Source organism: Geotrypetes seraphini, chromosome 1, assembly GCF_902459505.1.
Source record: "Geotrypetes seraphini chromosome 1, aGeoSer1.1, whole genome shotgun sequence".
Classification (NCBI taxonomy): Eukaryota; Metazoa; Chordata; class Amphibia; order Gymnophiona; family Dermophiidae; genus Geotrypetes; species Geotrypetes seraphini.
The window spans coordinates 59,953,725-59,972,136 of NC_047084.1; the positions used below are offsets into that span (position 1 = coordinate 59,953,725).

Consider the following 18,412-nt stretch of genomic DNA (forward strand, 5'->3'; position numbering starts at 1 on the left):
AAAAAATAAAAGACAACACGATTCACGTGAATGGCTGTGATTACGAAATTGACCAAACTATAAAAATACTAGGAGTCACTCTTGACAAACACCTAACCCTAGAAAAGCACACAGATTTAATGTTCAAAAAAAGTATATCAGTCCTATGGAAGCTCCGCACCATTAAAAAATACTTCGATGATTCATCCTTTTGATTATTTGAGTATGCTGGATTATTGAAATATTATATATCTGGGAGCTTATAAGAAGACACTTAACAAGCTGAGATTAATTCAGAACACTGCAGTCCGGCTCATCTTTGGTTTAAAAAAATGGGAACATATCACCCCATACTTCCAGATACTCCACTGGTTGCCGGTGAAATCCAGAATACTCTTCAAGTTTGCCTGCATCAGCTACAAAGCTATCTTTGGAATGCTACCAACTTACCTCGCCTCTCAATTCATCCTCAACAGCTCTAATAAGAGCTCTCACAGAATAAATCTCTTTAATTACCCATCCCTGAAATCATGTCTTTACAAGAAGTTCCTAGACAGAATGTTATCATTCCAGGCAGCCAAACTGAACACATGGCTCGTAAAACCCATTCTTGAGGCCACTTCTTACGCTGACTTCAGAAAATCACTGAAGACCCGTCTCTTTAACAAATTCTAATTCCCAATTCTTACCCAATCCCCTCAGCTATCCTCATCCCAATCCCCAATTCTCTTGATTTTAGATTAACTCATCCTTCTTCCCATTTGTAAAGGTATTCCACCCAAATTGTTTTCCCCTGTACCCCAATCTCTGACTAGATACTTCCTTTTGATTCAAACCATCTTGGTTCTCTTCCATTTGCAATTTGTATCCCAGAAAGTACTTTTTCTGTTCCCCTTACATCTCATACACTCATTGTATGTATCTTGTTGTAAACATCTCTTACTTCTTGTTGTAAACATCTCTTACTCTCATTGTATGTAACTTGTTGTAAACCGCTTTGAACTTATGGTATAGCGGTATATAAGAAATAATATTATTATTATTATTACTACTTATGTTTATGTTTATTAACATTTGTTATGCCGCTTAAGCATATCACAGATCTCAGCGGTTTACACACAGATAAAATAGGAAAGGAACTCCATTAGTGATAGGAAAGCTAGAGATAAGATAAAGAGATCGGATATATCATAAGTGGCTCAGGCCAGACCCATTAGCTGGAACTATGTACTAAATTCAGTTACATATAAATTAAATAAAAAAGGGAGGAGAAAGTAGAATACAATAAAATAAAATCTTTGAAGATAATTTCAATTGATTCTGCGAAACAGAAGTTGGCTCCACCGTAGCCGAATTCGATCTTGGCAGGTAGGACAGTCAATCTCTGCCTGATGGAGAAACAGTGCCCAAGATCGGAGGCCATCAAAGACAGATAAGCTGGTCTACTGAGGCAGGCATTCCAGGCAGTTGAAGACAGCAGGCTGAGGAAGGAAGCCAGGCCACTGAAGATCCCTCAAAGCAGTGGCGCAATGACCCCACTGCTGCTGATGGAAGATGCAGCAAATCGCCCTCGCCAGAGAACAAGAGCCAGACCTCTGCACTGCAGGCGAACAACATCAAGAGGTTTCCCTGATTGCCGCAGGGACCTCCAGTTGAGTGAGCCGGATCCTGAGCAGAATTGTGGCGTCCCCTTCGGCACACATCCTCCACACTGAGTTGCTCCTACTCCGACAAGAGTCGCACCGAGGGAACATTGACTCCCCTACTGCACACTACCAAACACCAGCGGTCCAATCAAGAAAACTCAACCCAGCAGAGGTAGGCAAAAGCCTGATGTCGTTAAAAACCATTAGGCCCTAGAATCAAATGTTTGGATAGAATTGAATAAGATAAAAAATTAAATTATAGATAGTAAAAAATCAAATTGAGTTAGGTATAAATGGGAAAATGTTAAAAAGAGTTAAAATTAAATGAAAGATATTGAAACAAAATGAAAAGAAATTCAAAATAAAATAAATGATAGAGGGAGTCACTATCACTTGTGACCTAATCCGGCGCCATCTTGGAATTAGTTGCTATGGGTACTTCTTCCTTACTTCCACTTTTGTGGAGAGGGACCACATCTACCCTTCTCCAGTTCTTCAGTACCACTTCCAACTCTAGAGAATCATATACACACCACTCCACTCAACATTTTCTAAGACGTTTTTTTGATTTTGAAAATGGTTTCTCAAGAAAGATGCACTGATCACAAGAAAAACATTTAGAAAATTGCAATTAAAAAAAAAAAAATTAGATGTTTTTCTGGTTTGAAAATGGCTATATTTGTCACTTGATTTTCACAAAACGCCCCCAATCAGACATAGGCATCATATCAAAAATGTTCTAAGCGTTTCTGACTGAATTATATGAATGTGTTTTATTGAAGATTATCAAGAAAAGTACCAGGAGCTGCTTGATCGAGAGGATTTGTTTCCTGATTATGAAGAGAATGGAACTGATTTATCTGGGGGAGGCGATCCGTATGTTGTTTATTCTATTCTTAAATTGCTTTGTATTATATTATAGTACCAAATATAATATTTTTTACAACTGAATTGAAGAAATGGATATTCCACAAGCAAGAATTCAGTCCCAATAGTACTTAAATTAATGGTATTTGTAGGAGCATGGTTATTCTGGTGGAAGTGAATACTTCAGGTATGTTATTGTAGTTCCAAACTAATGAAAACAAACAATGTGTTTTCAGTCCATGTGTTTGAACAATAAAGAGCTACAAATCATCAGACATATTGGAGGATACTTCTTTAGTGCACATCATTCCCTTCTGGACAATTCCACTCTGATTTGTGCATATTTGTGGTTGTGGTGGTGTTTTCCCCTGTTTTTTTCTGAAGTCTACAAAAATAAAATTTAAATATGGCCTTTTAAGTAATCACTTGGGGGTTCTCTTTTTTCTAAAGTGCGTTAAGCAGTTAATTCACAAATTAGGACATTTCAGCTCCTCTTCCTTCATCAATGGAGTATACTGCTCTCTTCTGAAAGCAAACTGAAGTTGTTCTGATCAGCTCTGTTTGGTGGTTATTTTCAGGTATTTTTCTTCTTTTCTGGGAGGCTTTGGTGCCAGAGGACCCCATTTTGGGGGCTGCTCTGCCTGAGAGAGAACATAGACTCCACAAGGGCAGGCTACAGCTTGCAGGGCAACCCCCGGGTGTACGTGTTGTGCCAGCCTGCTTTGTGCTTCTGTGAGGCTCAGGGACCATTCTAGGAGCCAGCTCACCTTCTGATTTTATCAGAGACTTGAGCACAGGCTGCTTTGAATATGTAAAAAGGCAGTATATAAATTCCATCCCCTTTCCCTTTCTCATGTTCTAGCTTTCCCATATCTCATCTCAGCCTTCCCAAGTCTCCTATTCCCTTCTGTCTTTCGTCTACTGCTCATTACCACATTTCTACCACTGTATTCACTATCCTCATCTCTTTGCCACCCCTCCTTCGGTCTCTCCCAAATAATTCCACAATTTCCAGTATATCCCTTCCCTACATTCTTGTAACCCAGCATCTCCTGTCCCTCTCCCCCTCATGGCCTGATGTCTCCCTTTCTTTTTCCTCCATCTTGCCTCCTTTCTCTCCTCCTCATATTTCCTGCTGTTCTTCCCTCCTCTGGCCCCATGATTCAGCATTTCTCCAGCTGCCCTCCCCTTCCTCCTCCCATCCCCGGGTTCAACATTAAAGGTCCATTTCACTGATGCCAGTTGTATCAGATTATTGAACGAGTAGCATTTAGAAAAATTAGAGGAATTTGTAGAAAAAAATAACTGGCTGGCTAAGCATCGATATGGGTTTTGGAATGGGCATGGGAGTTGAAACTTGTTACTATCCATTCTGGATGTTCTTTGGAGAGGTTTGGATATAGGAAAAACTCTCTGGATGTATCTGCAGCCTTTTATACTATAGATTCCTTGAGTTTGTTGAAGAAATTGCATATGGGATGAATAGGAGGAGTAGTATTGAAATGGTTTAATTTACTGTTGACAAATTAAATTTGTGGTAAAAAGTGGTGGTTGAACCTCTGCAGTGATGTCACTAAGTAAGGGAATGCCACAGGGATAAGTGCTATCTGCTTTGCTTCCTAAGGGCAAGTACTGGAAGAGTTAGATTTACATTAACGAATGTATGCAGATATAATTTTTTTTTCCAACTGAAACAGGGATTGAGTATGTGGTATCAAAATTGACAACTTGTAGGAAAAGATAGAAAAATGGATGAATGAGAATATATTGATGTTAAATCTGCAGAAAACAGAAGTGATGTTTGTGGGTGATGGCAATTATTGCAGCTGAAAGAGATAAAAGTGCAGGATGTGAAATTGGCAATCCTTCCCAGTATGAGATTGCTTGATGTTTATTTGCACAAGCATTTAACAATGCAAAAACATATTTTACATGTTAAGAGGGGCATTTATGCAGATGAGAATACTTTCCAGAGTTAAGCCGATGTTGTCTATATTATAATAATAATTTTATTCTTATATACCGCCATGCCCATCGAGTTCTAGGCGGTTCACAACAATTACATTAGGATCCACATTGACATGCCGATTTACAAACAATATTAGACTTTCAAATTGTAATTCAAAGTCTTGGTGCAAAATTGGATTTTTGCAATGCATTATTTATGGGTATGACCAAATCTAAAATACATGCTTTACAAGTGGTCCAGAATATGGCTGCAAGAACTAGTCTATCTCGTTTACAACATATTTCTCCAGTGTTGAAACGGCTGCATTGGTTGCTTGTCATGTTTCGTATTGAATACAAATTTCTTGACAGTAATATATCATGCCATACATGGAGAAGCACCTTGGTATTTAATGCAAGCCTCAAAGAAGTATTTACCAACTCGTTCGTTGCACTCACAATCAACAATGAAGTTATTGCTTGAGCATCCACATGTGGTACGCTATAAGAAAACATGGATGGCAATGATCTGTATGGCTGGGCCTTGTTTATAGAATATTTTGAGTGGCTCTTTGAAGCAGTGTAAAGGTTTTGAAGTCCTTCAAAAAATCTTTGAAAACATATTTATTTGTTAAAGCATTCTTCTAGATCAGTGTTCTTGAACCACAGGTCCGCAAAAATTTCCTGCCAGTCCGTGAAGGATTCGGGTCCCCTCCAGGCAATTATCTTCAGTGTATTGCAAATTGGGCAAGAAAGAGGCTCCTGTGCCGGCGTTGGCTGACTTGCAACTTCCTGCTGCCTTCGCATATCTGCCGGGACTCCTGTCTTCATCTTGTCTCTGCACTCCCGGACCAGCAGCAGCTGTGTGCTTTTAACTTCGCCACACAGCTGCCGCTAGCAGTAGTTTAGCTACGATTTCATCAGGCAGCCTCGGGGCATTTGCTAGGCCAGCCCACTTCAATGATGCAAGACGGGCCGGCCTAGCAAAGGCCCCGATCATCAAAGCGGGCCAGCCTAGCAAAGGCCCCGATCATCAAAGCGGGCCAGCCTAGCAAAGGCCCCAAGGCTGCCTGATGAAACAGTTGTTAAACTAATACTTGCGGCAGCTGTGTGGTGAAGTTAAAAGCACACAGTGAGCTGCTGCTAGGCTAGAGAGACGAAAGATTTACTGGAGAGGGAAGGAGAGAAGGAAGAAGGAGTACTGCTGGATAGGAGGGAAGGGAAGAGAGTCTCTGTTAGAGGGAGGAGGGAAGGGATAAGGGTTACTGCTGGACAGAGGAGGAGGAAAAAAGGAAGGAAACAGCTGGCAGGGAGATTAGAGGAGGGGAAGGGGTCAGAGTGGAATGGAGAGATCAGATGAGGCTAAAGGGAGAGAGAGAGAAGAGAGATTGATGCTGGGAAGAGTGTCAGCAGAGAAATAAGGAGAGGGACAAAGCTTCATAGAGAAACTCTGGTGTATCTGTGGAGCCAGCCTGCTGTGTGCCACCTTCTTGAAGTACAACAACAAACAAAAAAGGAACAATATTTAGAGTTATTGAAACTTAACTTGGATGGCGCTCAGAATCCAAAGGTGGAATAAGAAAGCTCAACATGGGGAAAAACCCCTATAGAGACTTTCACAGACTCAATCATTGCACCATCTTGTTAGATAGAAGAAAGTGTTCAAAATAACTTCATAGAATAATAAGTGTTTCTTAAATCTCCATATCGTGAAAATAATGTCCAAAGTCTTATAAATACAAAAATGGTGTAAACAAAAAGACTTAACTTGAATGTCTCTGCAGCGGTGATTCAGCGGGGTTCTGACACGTTTCGCCGATCTGGCTTCCTCAGAGAACCCGCAATTGCTGTATATGACTTCAAAAAATAAGTCCTCCTTTAATAAAGCACAAGAATGATACATAGCAACATTGTACAAAAAAAAAATTTAACCAAACACTCACGACTATTTCAGCTGGGTACCTAGTTCAAAGGGAAAAACCCGTGTTCTGTGACGTTAGTACTCAGCTGAGCACCCAGTACTTATGTTGTGTGGAGCTGTCTATCATCTGTGGAGAAACGCCCACCATTCAACTTCACAATTTAACCCCGCAGGGGTGACTGTCTTCCAATGGTAAATCCATCTCTGTTCTCTCTTCCACAACCAAGCTTGAACATTGCCTCCTCTCATCAGCTGAGCCACTTCCAGAACTGCGAATTGAAGTTCTGAAAGCTGATGTGAAGCAGAATGCCAATGCTGCACTAAGGGAGCTCCCAGATCATTCCTCCTGATCTTGCTCAAATGCTCCGTGATACGAACTTTGATGCTTCTAATGGTGTGGCCAATGTAAATTAATTTACATGGACATAAAATCATGTACACCACTCTCTGCGTGTTACAGTCCGTATATTGTTGAAGAGCATGCTTTTTAGGCAAAGTAGGGTGGTCAATGCATGTTGTGACTATCGCATGGGAGCAAATAGTGCAGTGTCCACATGTGAAATGGCCTTTGAGATGTTGAGGGGTACTGGTGTGTTGACTAACAAACTGGGAAGTGGTGAGATGGTCACGTAAATTCCTGCCTCTAGAAAAAGCAAACAAAGGGGGTTGGGCAAGACCCTGATGTACCTGGAGGATATGCCAATGAGACTTAATAATCTTCTTAATGCTGAACGCTTTGTATGAGTAAGGAAGCGTACAAACCATGCGGGCTTCTGCAGGGGTTTGAGTTTGCTGTAATAGATAAGTTCTATGTGCATATAAAGCTCTTTTATAAGCTTTTTTGATAGTGCCGTGAGGGTACCCTCTATGAGCAAAACGTTGCCACATGTCTAAAGACCGCGTCTTATACTCATCTTTATTGCTACACAAGCGTCTAAGTCTCAAAAACTGGCCTACAGGTAAGTTGTCTCTTAGATGACGTGGATGGTAACTAGCATAATGCAACAAATTATTTCGATCAGTTGACTTGCGATAAATAGTGGTTTCAAAGTGATCCTGGCATAACTCTATTTGAATATCAAGAAAAGCAATCTGTGTGTAAGAAAAAGAGGCCGTGAACTGAAGGTGTTCATTACAGGTATTAAGCCATTGCAGAAATGTGTGAAAAGCCTCAAGGGTGTTAGTCCATACCAAAAAAATATCATCTATATAACGCTTCCAAACATAAATATCAGTATAGTAACTGGAAGTGTAAATGTGTGTTTCTTCAAAATCAGTTACATACAGACAAGCTAAAGTGGGTGCCATAGTGGCACCCATTGCAGTACCCTTGATTTGCAAAAAAAATTCAGTATCAAACATGAAATAATTTTTCTGCAAGGCAATACTGGCTATGGTGTCCAAAAACTCAACTCTAGCTGCTGACAAATTGGAAGAGCTAAGATATCTCCGAACAACCTCGATAGCACTGATCTGGGGAATGTTGGTATAAAGAGATGTGATGTCCAAGGTAACTAAAAGAGCCCCCTGTGGAACCGACTGGGATTCTTGGAGCCAATTTAACATGTAGGTGGTATCCCTAATATATGATTTAGCTGACAAGACCTGCTCCTTAAGATGAAAATCAACAAAGTCAGACAGGGGCTCTAACACAGACCCAATCCCCGCTACTATGGGACGTCCCAGAGGGGCAATTAGGCTTTTATGGATTTTAGGGACAAAGTAGATGACTGGAATAACTGGATAATTCTGATGGAGGAAACGATACTCTCTATCAGTAATGGTCCCACTCTCCAAAGCCTGCAATAAAACATGTTGGATAAGGTCAGATAATACACCTGTAGGGTCCGTGGGTAAAGACTCATAATATTGAGAATCACTTAACTGTCTACGGGCTTCCTTAACATAAGCCGTAGTGTCCTGGATTACAATGCCTCCTCCTTTATCTGCGGCTCGTATGATGATACTAGTGTCTTGAGCAAGAGCTTGGACTGATTGCATAAGCTCTCTAGAGACATTTCGGGTGATACGGGAAGATTGACCTTCCAAACATGCTATCTCTCTTTCCACTAAATTTTGAAAAACCTGTAAATGAGGGTCCAAATTACCTGTGGGATTCCATGTGGATGGCCTGCATAAACTACTATTACCCTGATCAGTGAGCGAATCTTGAAAGAAAAGAGTCAGGTTGCATTTCCTGATGAGTTTATATAAGCTAATTCTGGTGTCTAAAGGGTTATAGTTGGTAAAAGGAACAAAAGATAACCCCAAAGAAAGGACAGTAACTTCATTGGAAGGCAGATTCCTACTAGACAGGTTGAACACATTACTGTTGGTTAAGGTTTCGGGGGGGGGGGGGGCGTCTCAGGATTTAATGTTGCTTATCATTGATACTACTAAGCATGAATTAAATTCATATCACACTGAGTATCAAGACAAAGTCGTAGCCATACAAAGTGTAGAATCACCAGATGATTTTTCCACCAAGATAGATTCTCTGAAAAAACAAATGGAGGAATTTAGAACTGACATTAGAAAGACCAAAATAGGTAAATTTAAACGTGATGAAGGGGATTACATCTGGGGGTTCGTGTACCCTTGGATGGATCGAAACAAACGTCTTCGACACCCCAGGAAAATTACATACGCGCAATCATCCAGTGGGTCCGGAGGCGAGGACCTTAGTTCAGATTCCAGTAGCTCTGCTAGTTCGGGCCCCATACAAACAAGATCCTCTAGTGTAAATTTTCAAGGGCCAGCCTCCCACAGAGGCGGAGGCACTCGGACCACCAGAGGGCACTACAGAACTCTGAGTACCTCCATTATTTCCTATGGAAACTTTGGCGGTGGTTTGTGGAATAATTTAAAATTCATTTTTCACACTTTCTTTGGGTAGGGTTCAGGTCCCTCACCTCCCCAGACCCAGGGGGTGCTTTAAAAGGCTCCCAATTAGGTAGACCTGGCTTTCCTTCAGGAGGTTTTAGACAGAGTCTGGCAGTGGACTCCCTGAAAGTTCAGTTGTAGGTTTTTCATATTTTCGAGCGTGCAAAGGCGCTAGTTCGCTTACTGCTCTTCCAGATGTGACCAGGTATATGAAGGTGGTGCTTTGTCTGCATCCTCCCTTGAGTTTTCCTTTCCTAAAAGCTAAGTTACTCAGCATTTCATATTCTGCTCTTTTCACTGGTTTTCAGCATTATATCTGCTTAATTTCTCTTCTCATCCCTATTTCTTACTAAAAAAAAAAAAGCACAAAAAAATAAACCCTTCTCTTTCCTCTGTTAAATCTTATTTCCTCTTTCCCTTTCCCTTAATAGGAATAAGGGTAAGACTTATAGTCCCACCAACCCCAGGGACCACTATTCATATATAGAGACCCATATAATCAGGACTACTCAAATCAAGTCACTTCACAACCAAACAAGATGACCTTTATTCTATGCAATCACTGTGGTGCTTTAATTCCAAGACATACTATTTGGAGGCTTAAAGCTTGCCCCATCTGTCTTCAACTTGCCAGTATTAAGGAGGAGCTCTGCAAACTTAAACAGGAATTGAATACAATTAAAGCAGCTTCCATCACTCCACAAAATCATACCAACTTACCACCTCTACCTCAAAGAATAAAACAGCCCAGGAATAAATGGGTCACAGTAGGCTCAGGAAGACTGCGACATGTAACACAGAAACATCCACCTTCACTAATATTACCTCTACAGAACTCCTTCGCTCCACTAGTGCACTGCGATACTCAAGAAAACAGAAGGGAGGTGGGACTGGAACCAATGAAGGTAACTCAAGAGAACAAGCGCACCCTAAGTACAAATAAAAAAGCCAAAAACAGAAAACTATTACTGTTGGGGGATTCCATCATCAGAGGCATTAACCTTGGAACACAGAGCGAGGAGACCAAAATAGTGAAATGTCTTCCAGGATCCTCAGCTACCAGGAGTTCCAGGCAAATACTGACTATAATTAAGGAAGAAACTAAGGATTTTAACACTGATGTTGTTATCCATCTGGGAACAAATGACCTGGCCAACAACTCCACACTTGCAGCACAGAAAGCTTTTCGGGAGCTTGGTGAGGGCGTGAAACCTTTTGTAAAGACTTTAGCTTTTTCTGAAATACTGCCTGCATATGGAAAGGGAGAGCAAAGAGTGAAAAACACAGAGGACTTTAATAGATGCCTCAAAGCCTGGTGTCATCAAGAAGGCTTCAGGTACATAGGAGGATGGGGAAATACATGGAAGGACAAGAAGCTATATTGCACTGATGGGCTACATATTACTACAGCAGGAAAAAGAAACCTTGCAGAGAAATTTAGACAATATTTTTCTAGGCATTTAAACTAGAAGGTGGGGGTAGTGTATGTACGAAGGACAATTATAGAGACCACCCCCGGCAAAAGAAAAGATGTGATAGTAGTAAAGGCTGCAACATAAGCAATATCAGCAACTCATTTCTTAGTATTGCAACGGAAAGTGAAACGACACAAAAATCCATACGAAAAAGGAGATTATCGCCGAAAAATAGCTGGAAAGCGATGACCACAAATGCTCGCAGTCTAAGCAACAAAGTTCATGATCTGCAAGTCCTGATGTTAGAGGCAGATCTAGATATTGTTGCTATCACAGAGACATGGTTCAGTGAATCACATGGATGGGATGCAAACATACCGGGATATAATCTTTTTAGGAAGGACAGAGATGGTCATAAAGGTGGAGGAGTAGCTCTCTATGTAAAGATCAATATCCAAGCGACCGAAATGCAAGGGACCTGGGGAGAGGAAGAAGCGATATGGATTGCTCTGAAAAGAGAAGATGGAACTTCGATCTACGTGGGTGTAGTCTATAGACCTCCGACTCAATCGCAGCAAATTGATAAGGATCTGATTGTGGATATCCAAAAGTTTGGAAGGAAAGAGGAGGTTCTGCTGTTGGGAGATTTCAACCTGCCGGATGCAGACTGGAATGTTCCGTCTGCGGAATCGGAAAGAAGTAGGGAGATTGTGGATGCCTTTCAAGAGGCTCTGCTCAGATGGAACCCACAAGGGAAAAAGCGATATTGGATCTGGTCCTCACAAATGGAGAGAGTATCTCTAATGTTCGAGTGGGTGCTCACCTGGGTAGTAGCGATCATCAAACGGTTTGGTTTGATATGACGGCTAAAGTGGAGAGTGGCCGCACGATACTTAAAGTCCTAGATTTCAAACGTACGGACTTTAATGCAATGGGAAAGTACCTGAAGAAAGAGCTGTTAGGATGGGAGGACATAAGAAAAGTGGAAAGACAGTGGTCTAAGCTGAAAGGAGCGATAAAAATGGCTACGGACCTTTATGTGAAGAAAATCAATAAAAACAAGAGGAAAAGGAAGCCGATATGGTTCTCCAACCTAGTGGCTGAGAAAATAAAGGCGAAAGAGTTGGCGTTCATGAAATATAAAAAAACCCAAGAAGAGGACAGCAGAAAGGACTACAGGGTGAAACTGAAAGAAGCCAAGAGAGAGATACGTTTGGCGAAGGCACAGGCGGAAGAACAAATGGCTAAAAATGTAAAAAAGGGAGATAAAAGTTTTTTCAGATATATTAGTGAAAGGAGGAAGATAAAAAATGGAATTGCAAGGCTAAAAGATGCTGGGAACAAATATGTGGAGAGTGATGAGGAGAAAGCAAATGTGCTAAACAAATACTTCTGTTCTGTGTTCACAGAAGAAAATCCTGGAGAAGGACCGAGATTGTCTGGCAAAGTTACACGAGAAAATGGAGTAGATTCTGCGCCGTTCACGGAGGAGGGTGTTTATGAGCAACTTAAAAAACTGAAGGTGGACAAAGCAATGGGACCAGACGGGATCCATCCCAGGATACTAAGGGAGCTCAGAGAGGTTCTGGCGAGTCCTATTAAAGACTTGTTCAACAAATCTCTGGAGACGGGAGTGATTCCTGGGGATTGGAGGAGAGCGGATGTGGTCCCTATTCATAAAAGTGGTCACAGAGATGAAGCAGGAAACTACAGGCCGGTGAGCCTCACTTCAGTTATTGGAAAAATAATGGAAGTGTTGCTGAAAGAAAGGATAGTGTACAGGATCCGAGGCAACATGGCTTTTCAAAAGGTAAATCGTGCCAAACGAACCTGATTGAATTTTTTGATTGGGTGACCAGAGAGCTGGATCGAGGACATATGCTAGATGTAATTTACTTGGATTTCAGCAAAGCCTTTGATACAGTTCCTCATGTGAGGCTGTTGAACAAACTTGAAGGGCTGAAGTTAGGACCCAAAGTGGTGAACTGGGTCAGAAACTGGCTGTCAGACAGACGCCAGAGGGTGGTGGTTAATGGAAGTCGCTCGAAGGAAGGAAAGGTGACTAGTGGAGTCCCTCAGGGTTCGGTGCTGGGGCCAATCCTGTTCAATATGTATGTGAGTGACATTGCTGAAAGGTTAGAAGCAAAAGTGTGCCTCTTTGCAGATGATACCAAGATTTGTAACAGAGTAGACACCGAAGAGGAAGTGGAAAATATGAAAAAGGATCTGCAAAAGTTAGAGGAATGGTCTAATGCCTGGCAACTAAAATTCAATGCAAAGAAATGCAGAGTAATGCATTTGGGGATTAATAATAGGAAGGAACCGTATATGCTGGGAGGAGAGAAGCTGATATGCACATACGGGGAGAGGGACCTTGGGGTGATAGCGTCCGAAGATCTAAAGGCGAAAAAACAGTGTGACAAGGTAGTGGCTGCTGCCAGAAGGATGCTGGGCTGTATAAAGAGAAGCGTGGTCAGTAGATGGAAGAAGGTGTTGATGCCCCTGTACAGGTCATTGGTGAGACCCCACTTGGAGTATTATGTTCAGTTTTGGAGACCGTATCTGGCGAAAGATATAAGAAGACTTGAGGCGGTCCAGAGGAGGGCGACGAAAATGATAGGAGGCTTGCGCCAGAAGACGTATGAGGAGAGACTGGAAGCCCTGAATATGTATACCCTAGAGGAAAGGAGAGACAGAGGAGATATGATTCAGACGTTCAAATACTTGAAGGGTATTAACGTAGAACAAAATCTTTTCCAGAGAAAGGAAAATGGTAAAACCAGAGGACATAATTTGAGGTTGAGGGGTGGTAGATTCAGGGGCAATGTTAGGAAATTCTACTTTACGGAGAGGGTAGTGGATGCCTGGAATGCGCTCTCGAGAGAGGTGGTGGAGAGTAAAACTGTGACTGAGTTCAAAGAAGGGTGGGATGAACACAGAAGATTTAGAATCAGAAAATAATATTAAATATTGAACTAGGCCAGTTACTGGGCAGACTTGCACGGTCTGTGTCTGTGTATGGCCGTTTGGGGAGGATGGGCAGGGGAGGGCTTCAATGGCTGGGAGGGTGTAGATCAGTGTTTTTCAACCTTTTTTGGGCAAAGGCACACTTGTTTCATGAAAAAAATCACGAGGCACACCACCATTAGAAAATGTTAAAAAATTTAACTCTGTGCCTATATTGACTATATATAAAGTAATTCTCTTGACTAGGAATCAAATAAACACAAAGAAAGTATTTTATAATGCTGCCACCGCCAACATCACCGTTGGCGGCGGTGGCACTCAAGTGGCTAAAGAGCCGCAGTTTGCCGGCCTAGGGACAACACTGGAGGGTGGCCAGCTGTGCACCCCCTTGGGACGTAAACCCGGGGTGGGGCAGACCGCCCCCCCCCCCACCCTGATATGCCACTATCTGTACCTCACTCCCTCCCTATGACCAAAAATTCTCCTTTCTTCTATTCCCCGTGTACACAACCATCTCTTTCCCTCCCTTCCTCTCTCCCAAGTCCATTTCTTCTGTGTCCAAAAACGCATTCCCTCCCCCACCTCAGCATCTCTCTCCCTCCCTTCCTCTCTCCCAAGTCCATTTCTTCTGTGTCCAAAAACGCATTCCCTCCCCCACCTCAGCATCTCTTTCCCTCCCTTCCTCTCTCCCTCCCTTCCTCTCTCCCAAGTCCATTTCTTCTGTGTCCAAAAACGCATTCCCTCCCTTCCTCTCTCCCAAGTCCATGCCTTCTGTGTCCAAAAACCCATTCCCTCCCCCACCTCAGCATCTCTTTCCCTCCCTTCCTCTCTCCCAAGTCCATTTCTTCTGTGTCCAAAAACGCATTCCCTCCCCCACCTCAGCATCTCTTTCCCTCCCTTCCTCTCTCCCAAGTCCATGCCTTCTGTGTCCAAAAACCCATTCCCTCCCCCACCTCAGCATCTCTTTCCCTCCCTTCCTCTCTCCCAAGTTCATGCCTTGTGTCCAAAACGCACTCCCTCCCCCCTTTTGTGTTCCGTGTTTGCCTCCCAGCCCATCTTTGCAACTTTCTCAGCAAAACGAAGCTCAAGCCGCGAGGCTTGTCTTCTGCTTCCTGTCTGCCCTGCCGCACACAAATAGCCGAACGGAAGTATTCTCCGACGTCAGCGCTGACGTCGGATGGCAGGCTTTGCTTAAGCCCTCCCTCCGACGTCAGCGCTGACATCGGGGAACGCTTGCGATCGGCTATATGTTAGCTGCAGGGCAGGCAGGAACAGAAGACGAGCCTCGCGGCTCGAGATGTATTGAACTCTGCGGGTCCCCCGTCCAGCTCTCTCCTGTCCACGTGGGGCGGACCGCCCCTCTCCCTAGACTGGTGGTACTGCCCTGATGGCGGCCCTGACCGTACGGCACACCAGGCAACATCTCGCGGCACACTAGTGTGCCGCGGAACAGCGGTTGAAAAACACTGGTGTAGATGGACTGAAGTAAGTCTTAACAGAGATTTTGGCAGTTGGAACCCAAGCACAGTACCGGGTAAAGCTTTGGATTCTTGCCCAGAAATAGCTAAGAAGAAAAATTTTAAAAAAATAAAAAAAAAATAAAAAATTTAAATTGAATCAGGTTGGGCAGACTGGATGGACCATTCGGGTCTTTATCTGCCGTCATCTACTATGTTACTATGAATGTTACTTTGTGGAATCTTAGCATCATTTTACAGGGCCTTGGTGAGGAGGCCCTTTTGAACCACTAAAGGATGAATTTTTTCTGAATCTAACAATCAAGACTAGTTTATCTAGTCACCATTGTCTCTGCATGGTGTATTTTGGTTTATGTAGTTTCAAAAAAATTGTTAAAAAGACATCTCTTTTGTATGATGAAATATAGCTGAACCATTTTTTGATCTGTACATAGGCGCTGGTCGCCTATTCTTTGAGATTTTATGGTGTTTGTTTTCATTATTGTGTATTTGTTGAAATATTTGTGAGTATTGTTATGTATGTATTTTGATTATGTGCCTTGTTATAACCCGCCTTGGGAAATAAATAAGAAGAAAGAAAGAAAAGAAAGGATAATAATGACGGCAGTGACGAAGATGGGTGGGGCTCAAAGAGAAAGGAGATGGATGAATGGGAGAGAATGCTTGAACTTGAGTACAGTGAATAAGGTAGATGACAAGATGACTGTTGAGGGTATAGGAAAAGTAGGATAGTGAGGACTTTTGTTGTGGAGAGGAGAGGGAGTAAGATTGAGGAGCATGAGTTTGAGGAGCAGAAAGTGAATTGGAGCCATAAGGAGAGGAACAGAGAAAGGAAATAGAGATATACAAGAAGAGAGGTAGTGAGAATAGAGACAATTTCCTATTGCTCAGAATATCTATTTGTCCCTTTTCTTCCATCTCTGAATGAGGCCAAGGAATAACAGCCAGACACAAATTGAAGTTAAAACATAAAGGCCTTCATTGGAAAGTATTCTGAGAACCCACACAAAATGGCAGTATTTATTCAAGTATCTTTTCTTTGAACTGCATGCTCCAGACCATTTTATTAATTTTATGACATTTCATTTCTTATTCATATGTTAGTACATTTCCAATCAAAGTACAGTATCTTAATTAACTTCCAATCATAAGCTGCATACTCTTGCAATTTGTCATGCCCATATTCGGTTAGTTGGTTGTGTTTTCCTAACAACGTTACTCCCTAACATTAGCAAAAAGTAAAATGTTTACTTGTATAAACACAATTAGTTTTGTTTTTATTGGCAATTTATGGAATTACATCTAGACTATCTGAAATCATAACCCATCTGTATGTATCTAGACATTTTATCACAGCATGTTATTTTACATTTAGCGACCTTTACCACTTACTTCTGAGTATCACTTCTGCCATTCTGTTACTGACCCCCCCCCCCCCCCCTCTGTTCTAGCATTTAAGTTCAGCAAACAAGCCACTTCTCTAATGGGACTTTTCTATTAACTACAGTATACAGCAGCTGTGATGAGCATCTATTTTAAACATTAAATAACAGCTTACAAGTAATATTAGGCTAAGCAAAAGTGTTTCTTTTTACTTTAATTTTAAAGCTTCTTACTATCGTTCAGCTTCATCTTCTACAACTTCATTTTCTAACTTCTACAGCTTCATCTTATATATATATTTGTTTCTTTCTCCTTTTCTTCAACTATATCAGGTATCCCTATCTAGATATAAGCACTTGGAGACCCATCCTTGGTGCGAGAGTGCAAGGCCAGCCGAAGGGAGACTGTAGGAGCTGTGCCTAGTCCTGAGCACATGGTAGAACAGTCCTGAGCACATGGCAGAAAAGTGAGCAGAGCAGGGAGCAGAGAGTGTGCTAGCAGGAAGGAGCGGAGAGAGGAGCAGAGAAGGCGGTGCTAGCAGGGGAAGAGGCGAGAGCTAACTCCGCCCACCCCCGACGTCACCAGCCAAACTCCCCCCATAAAAGGGGACGAGCCAACGGCGCACAGCCGAGCGGCAAAGGCGCTCGCCTTAGCGAGAGCGCCTTTGCGAAGGGCCTCAAGAAGGGCCTCAAGGAAAGGCTCCGGATAACTGCCAAGGTAAGGTTTTAACACATAACAAGGCGGAGTACAACCACCAGGCACATACAACTAGCTATTTAACCTTTGGACTATCTTTTAAACTTTCTATCCAACTTTCAAGCCAGGCAGACCTTTCTATCTAGCCAACAAGCAGGCAGACCTCTCTAACTAAGCAACAGCCAGACCTTACCAGTCACTCTATCCTTCAAACTTTCAAACTATTTAACAGGCAGCCCTTTCTAGCCAACTAACAAACAGGCAGACTAAACTAACAATTAACTAACTACCTCTATCCTTCCAACTTTCAAACTCTGACAGGCAGACTTTCATACTATCTAACAGGCAGACTTTTCTAGCTCACTAACGATCAAGCAGACATAACTAACTAACAAATATCTAACAAAAAAAAATTGAAAATGGCAGGAAGAACAAGAAGCAACAGGGCTACAATCAAGACCAGCAGCCCAGTCACCGAAGGGATCCAGGGGATGGCCATGGTCCACGTACAGACAGAAGGAGAGCCAGGACGGAGGACAGAGGTCTGTACAGACTGAGGCCATCCCCAAGCAGATGACTACAGTCTCCCCACAGACAGAAGAGATGGATCAGCTAGACGGAGACATCTTGCAGGAGCTGAGGAGCCTGAGAGAGGAGGTAAAGCGCTTGAGAAGCATCCGAGAAGACGAGGCCTTCATCGACGTAGTCATCCAGGAGTTGTCCTAGGTCACCGAGCAGGAGCCAGACAAGACCATCCTCAGGAAGCCCAAACTGTCCGAACCTGCAACCCTGAAACCAACGATTGGGGTACAAGTAGAGGCTGGAGACGCTGACTCCTGGCAGCTGGTAACTTCCTCCACCGGCAAATGTAGAAGACCTTCCTCTTCCTCTTCTTCTTTCTCTTTCTCTCGTTCACAGGGCAGTTTAACATCGACCCCACTAATCACCTTGAGGAACAGATTCCAGCTGTTACAGGAGGAACCTGCCAATGAAGTACAGGAAGTTGTCCACCAGACGATTCCAGTTCCGGAGACAACAGATCAGCTCCCCCCAAAGAAGTGCAGAGTGGTAGTCATTGGGAATTCCCTGCTGAGGGGCACCGAGGGACCAATTTGCAGACCAGATATGCAATCAAGAGAGGTTTGCTGTCTGCCAGGAGCCAGGATCCGAGATGTAACCGCCTGCCTAGACAGACTTATCAAGCCCCATGATCACTTCCCCATGCTTCTC

At 42.8% G+C, this 18,412-nt stretch overlaps 1 protein-coding gene across 4 annotated transcripts in view; it reads left to right on the plus strand.

Moving 5' to 3' along the window:
• Positions 1-18,412, plus strand: part of PAIP1 (poly(A) binding protein interacting protein 1) — a 190,961-nt gene that overhangs the window by 168,390 nt on the left and 4,159 nt on the right. For 3 of the 4 annotated variants that reach the window (XM_033931761.1, XM_033931751.1, XM_033931732.1), the window contains exon 10: positions 2,408-2,501. The exons of the other annotated variant lie outside the window; for it this stretch is intronic. In XM_033931761.1, coding sequence (XP_033787652.1) covers positions 2,408-2,501 — 94 coding nt within the window. The remainder of the gene's footprint in view (positions 1-2,407; positions 2,502-18,412) is intronic. 4 annotated transcript variants of the gene reach the window in all.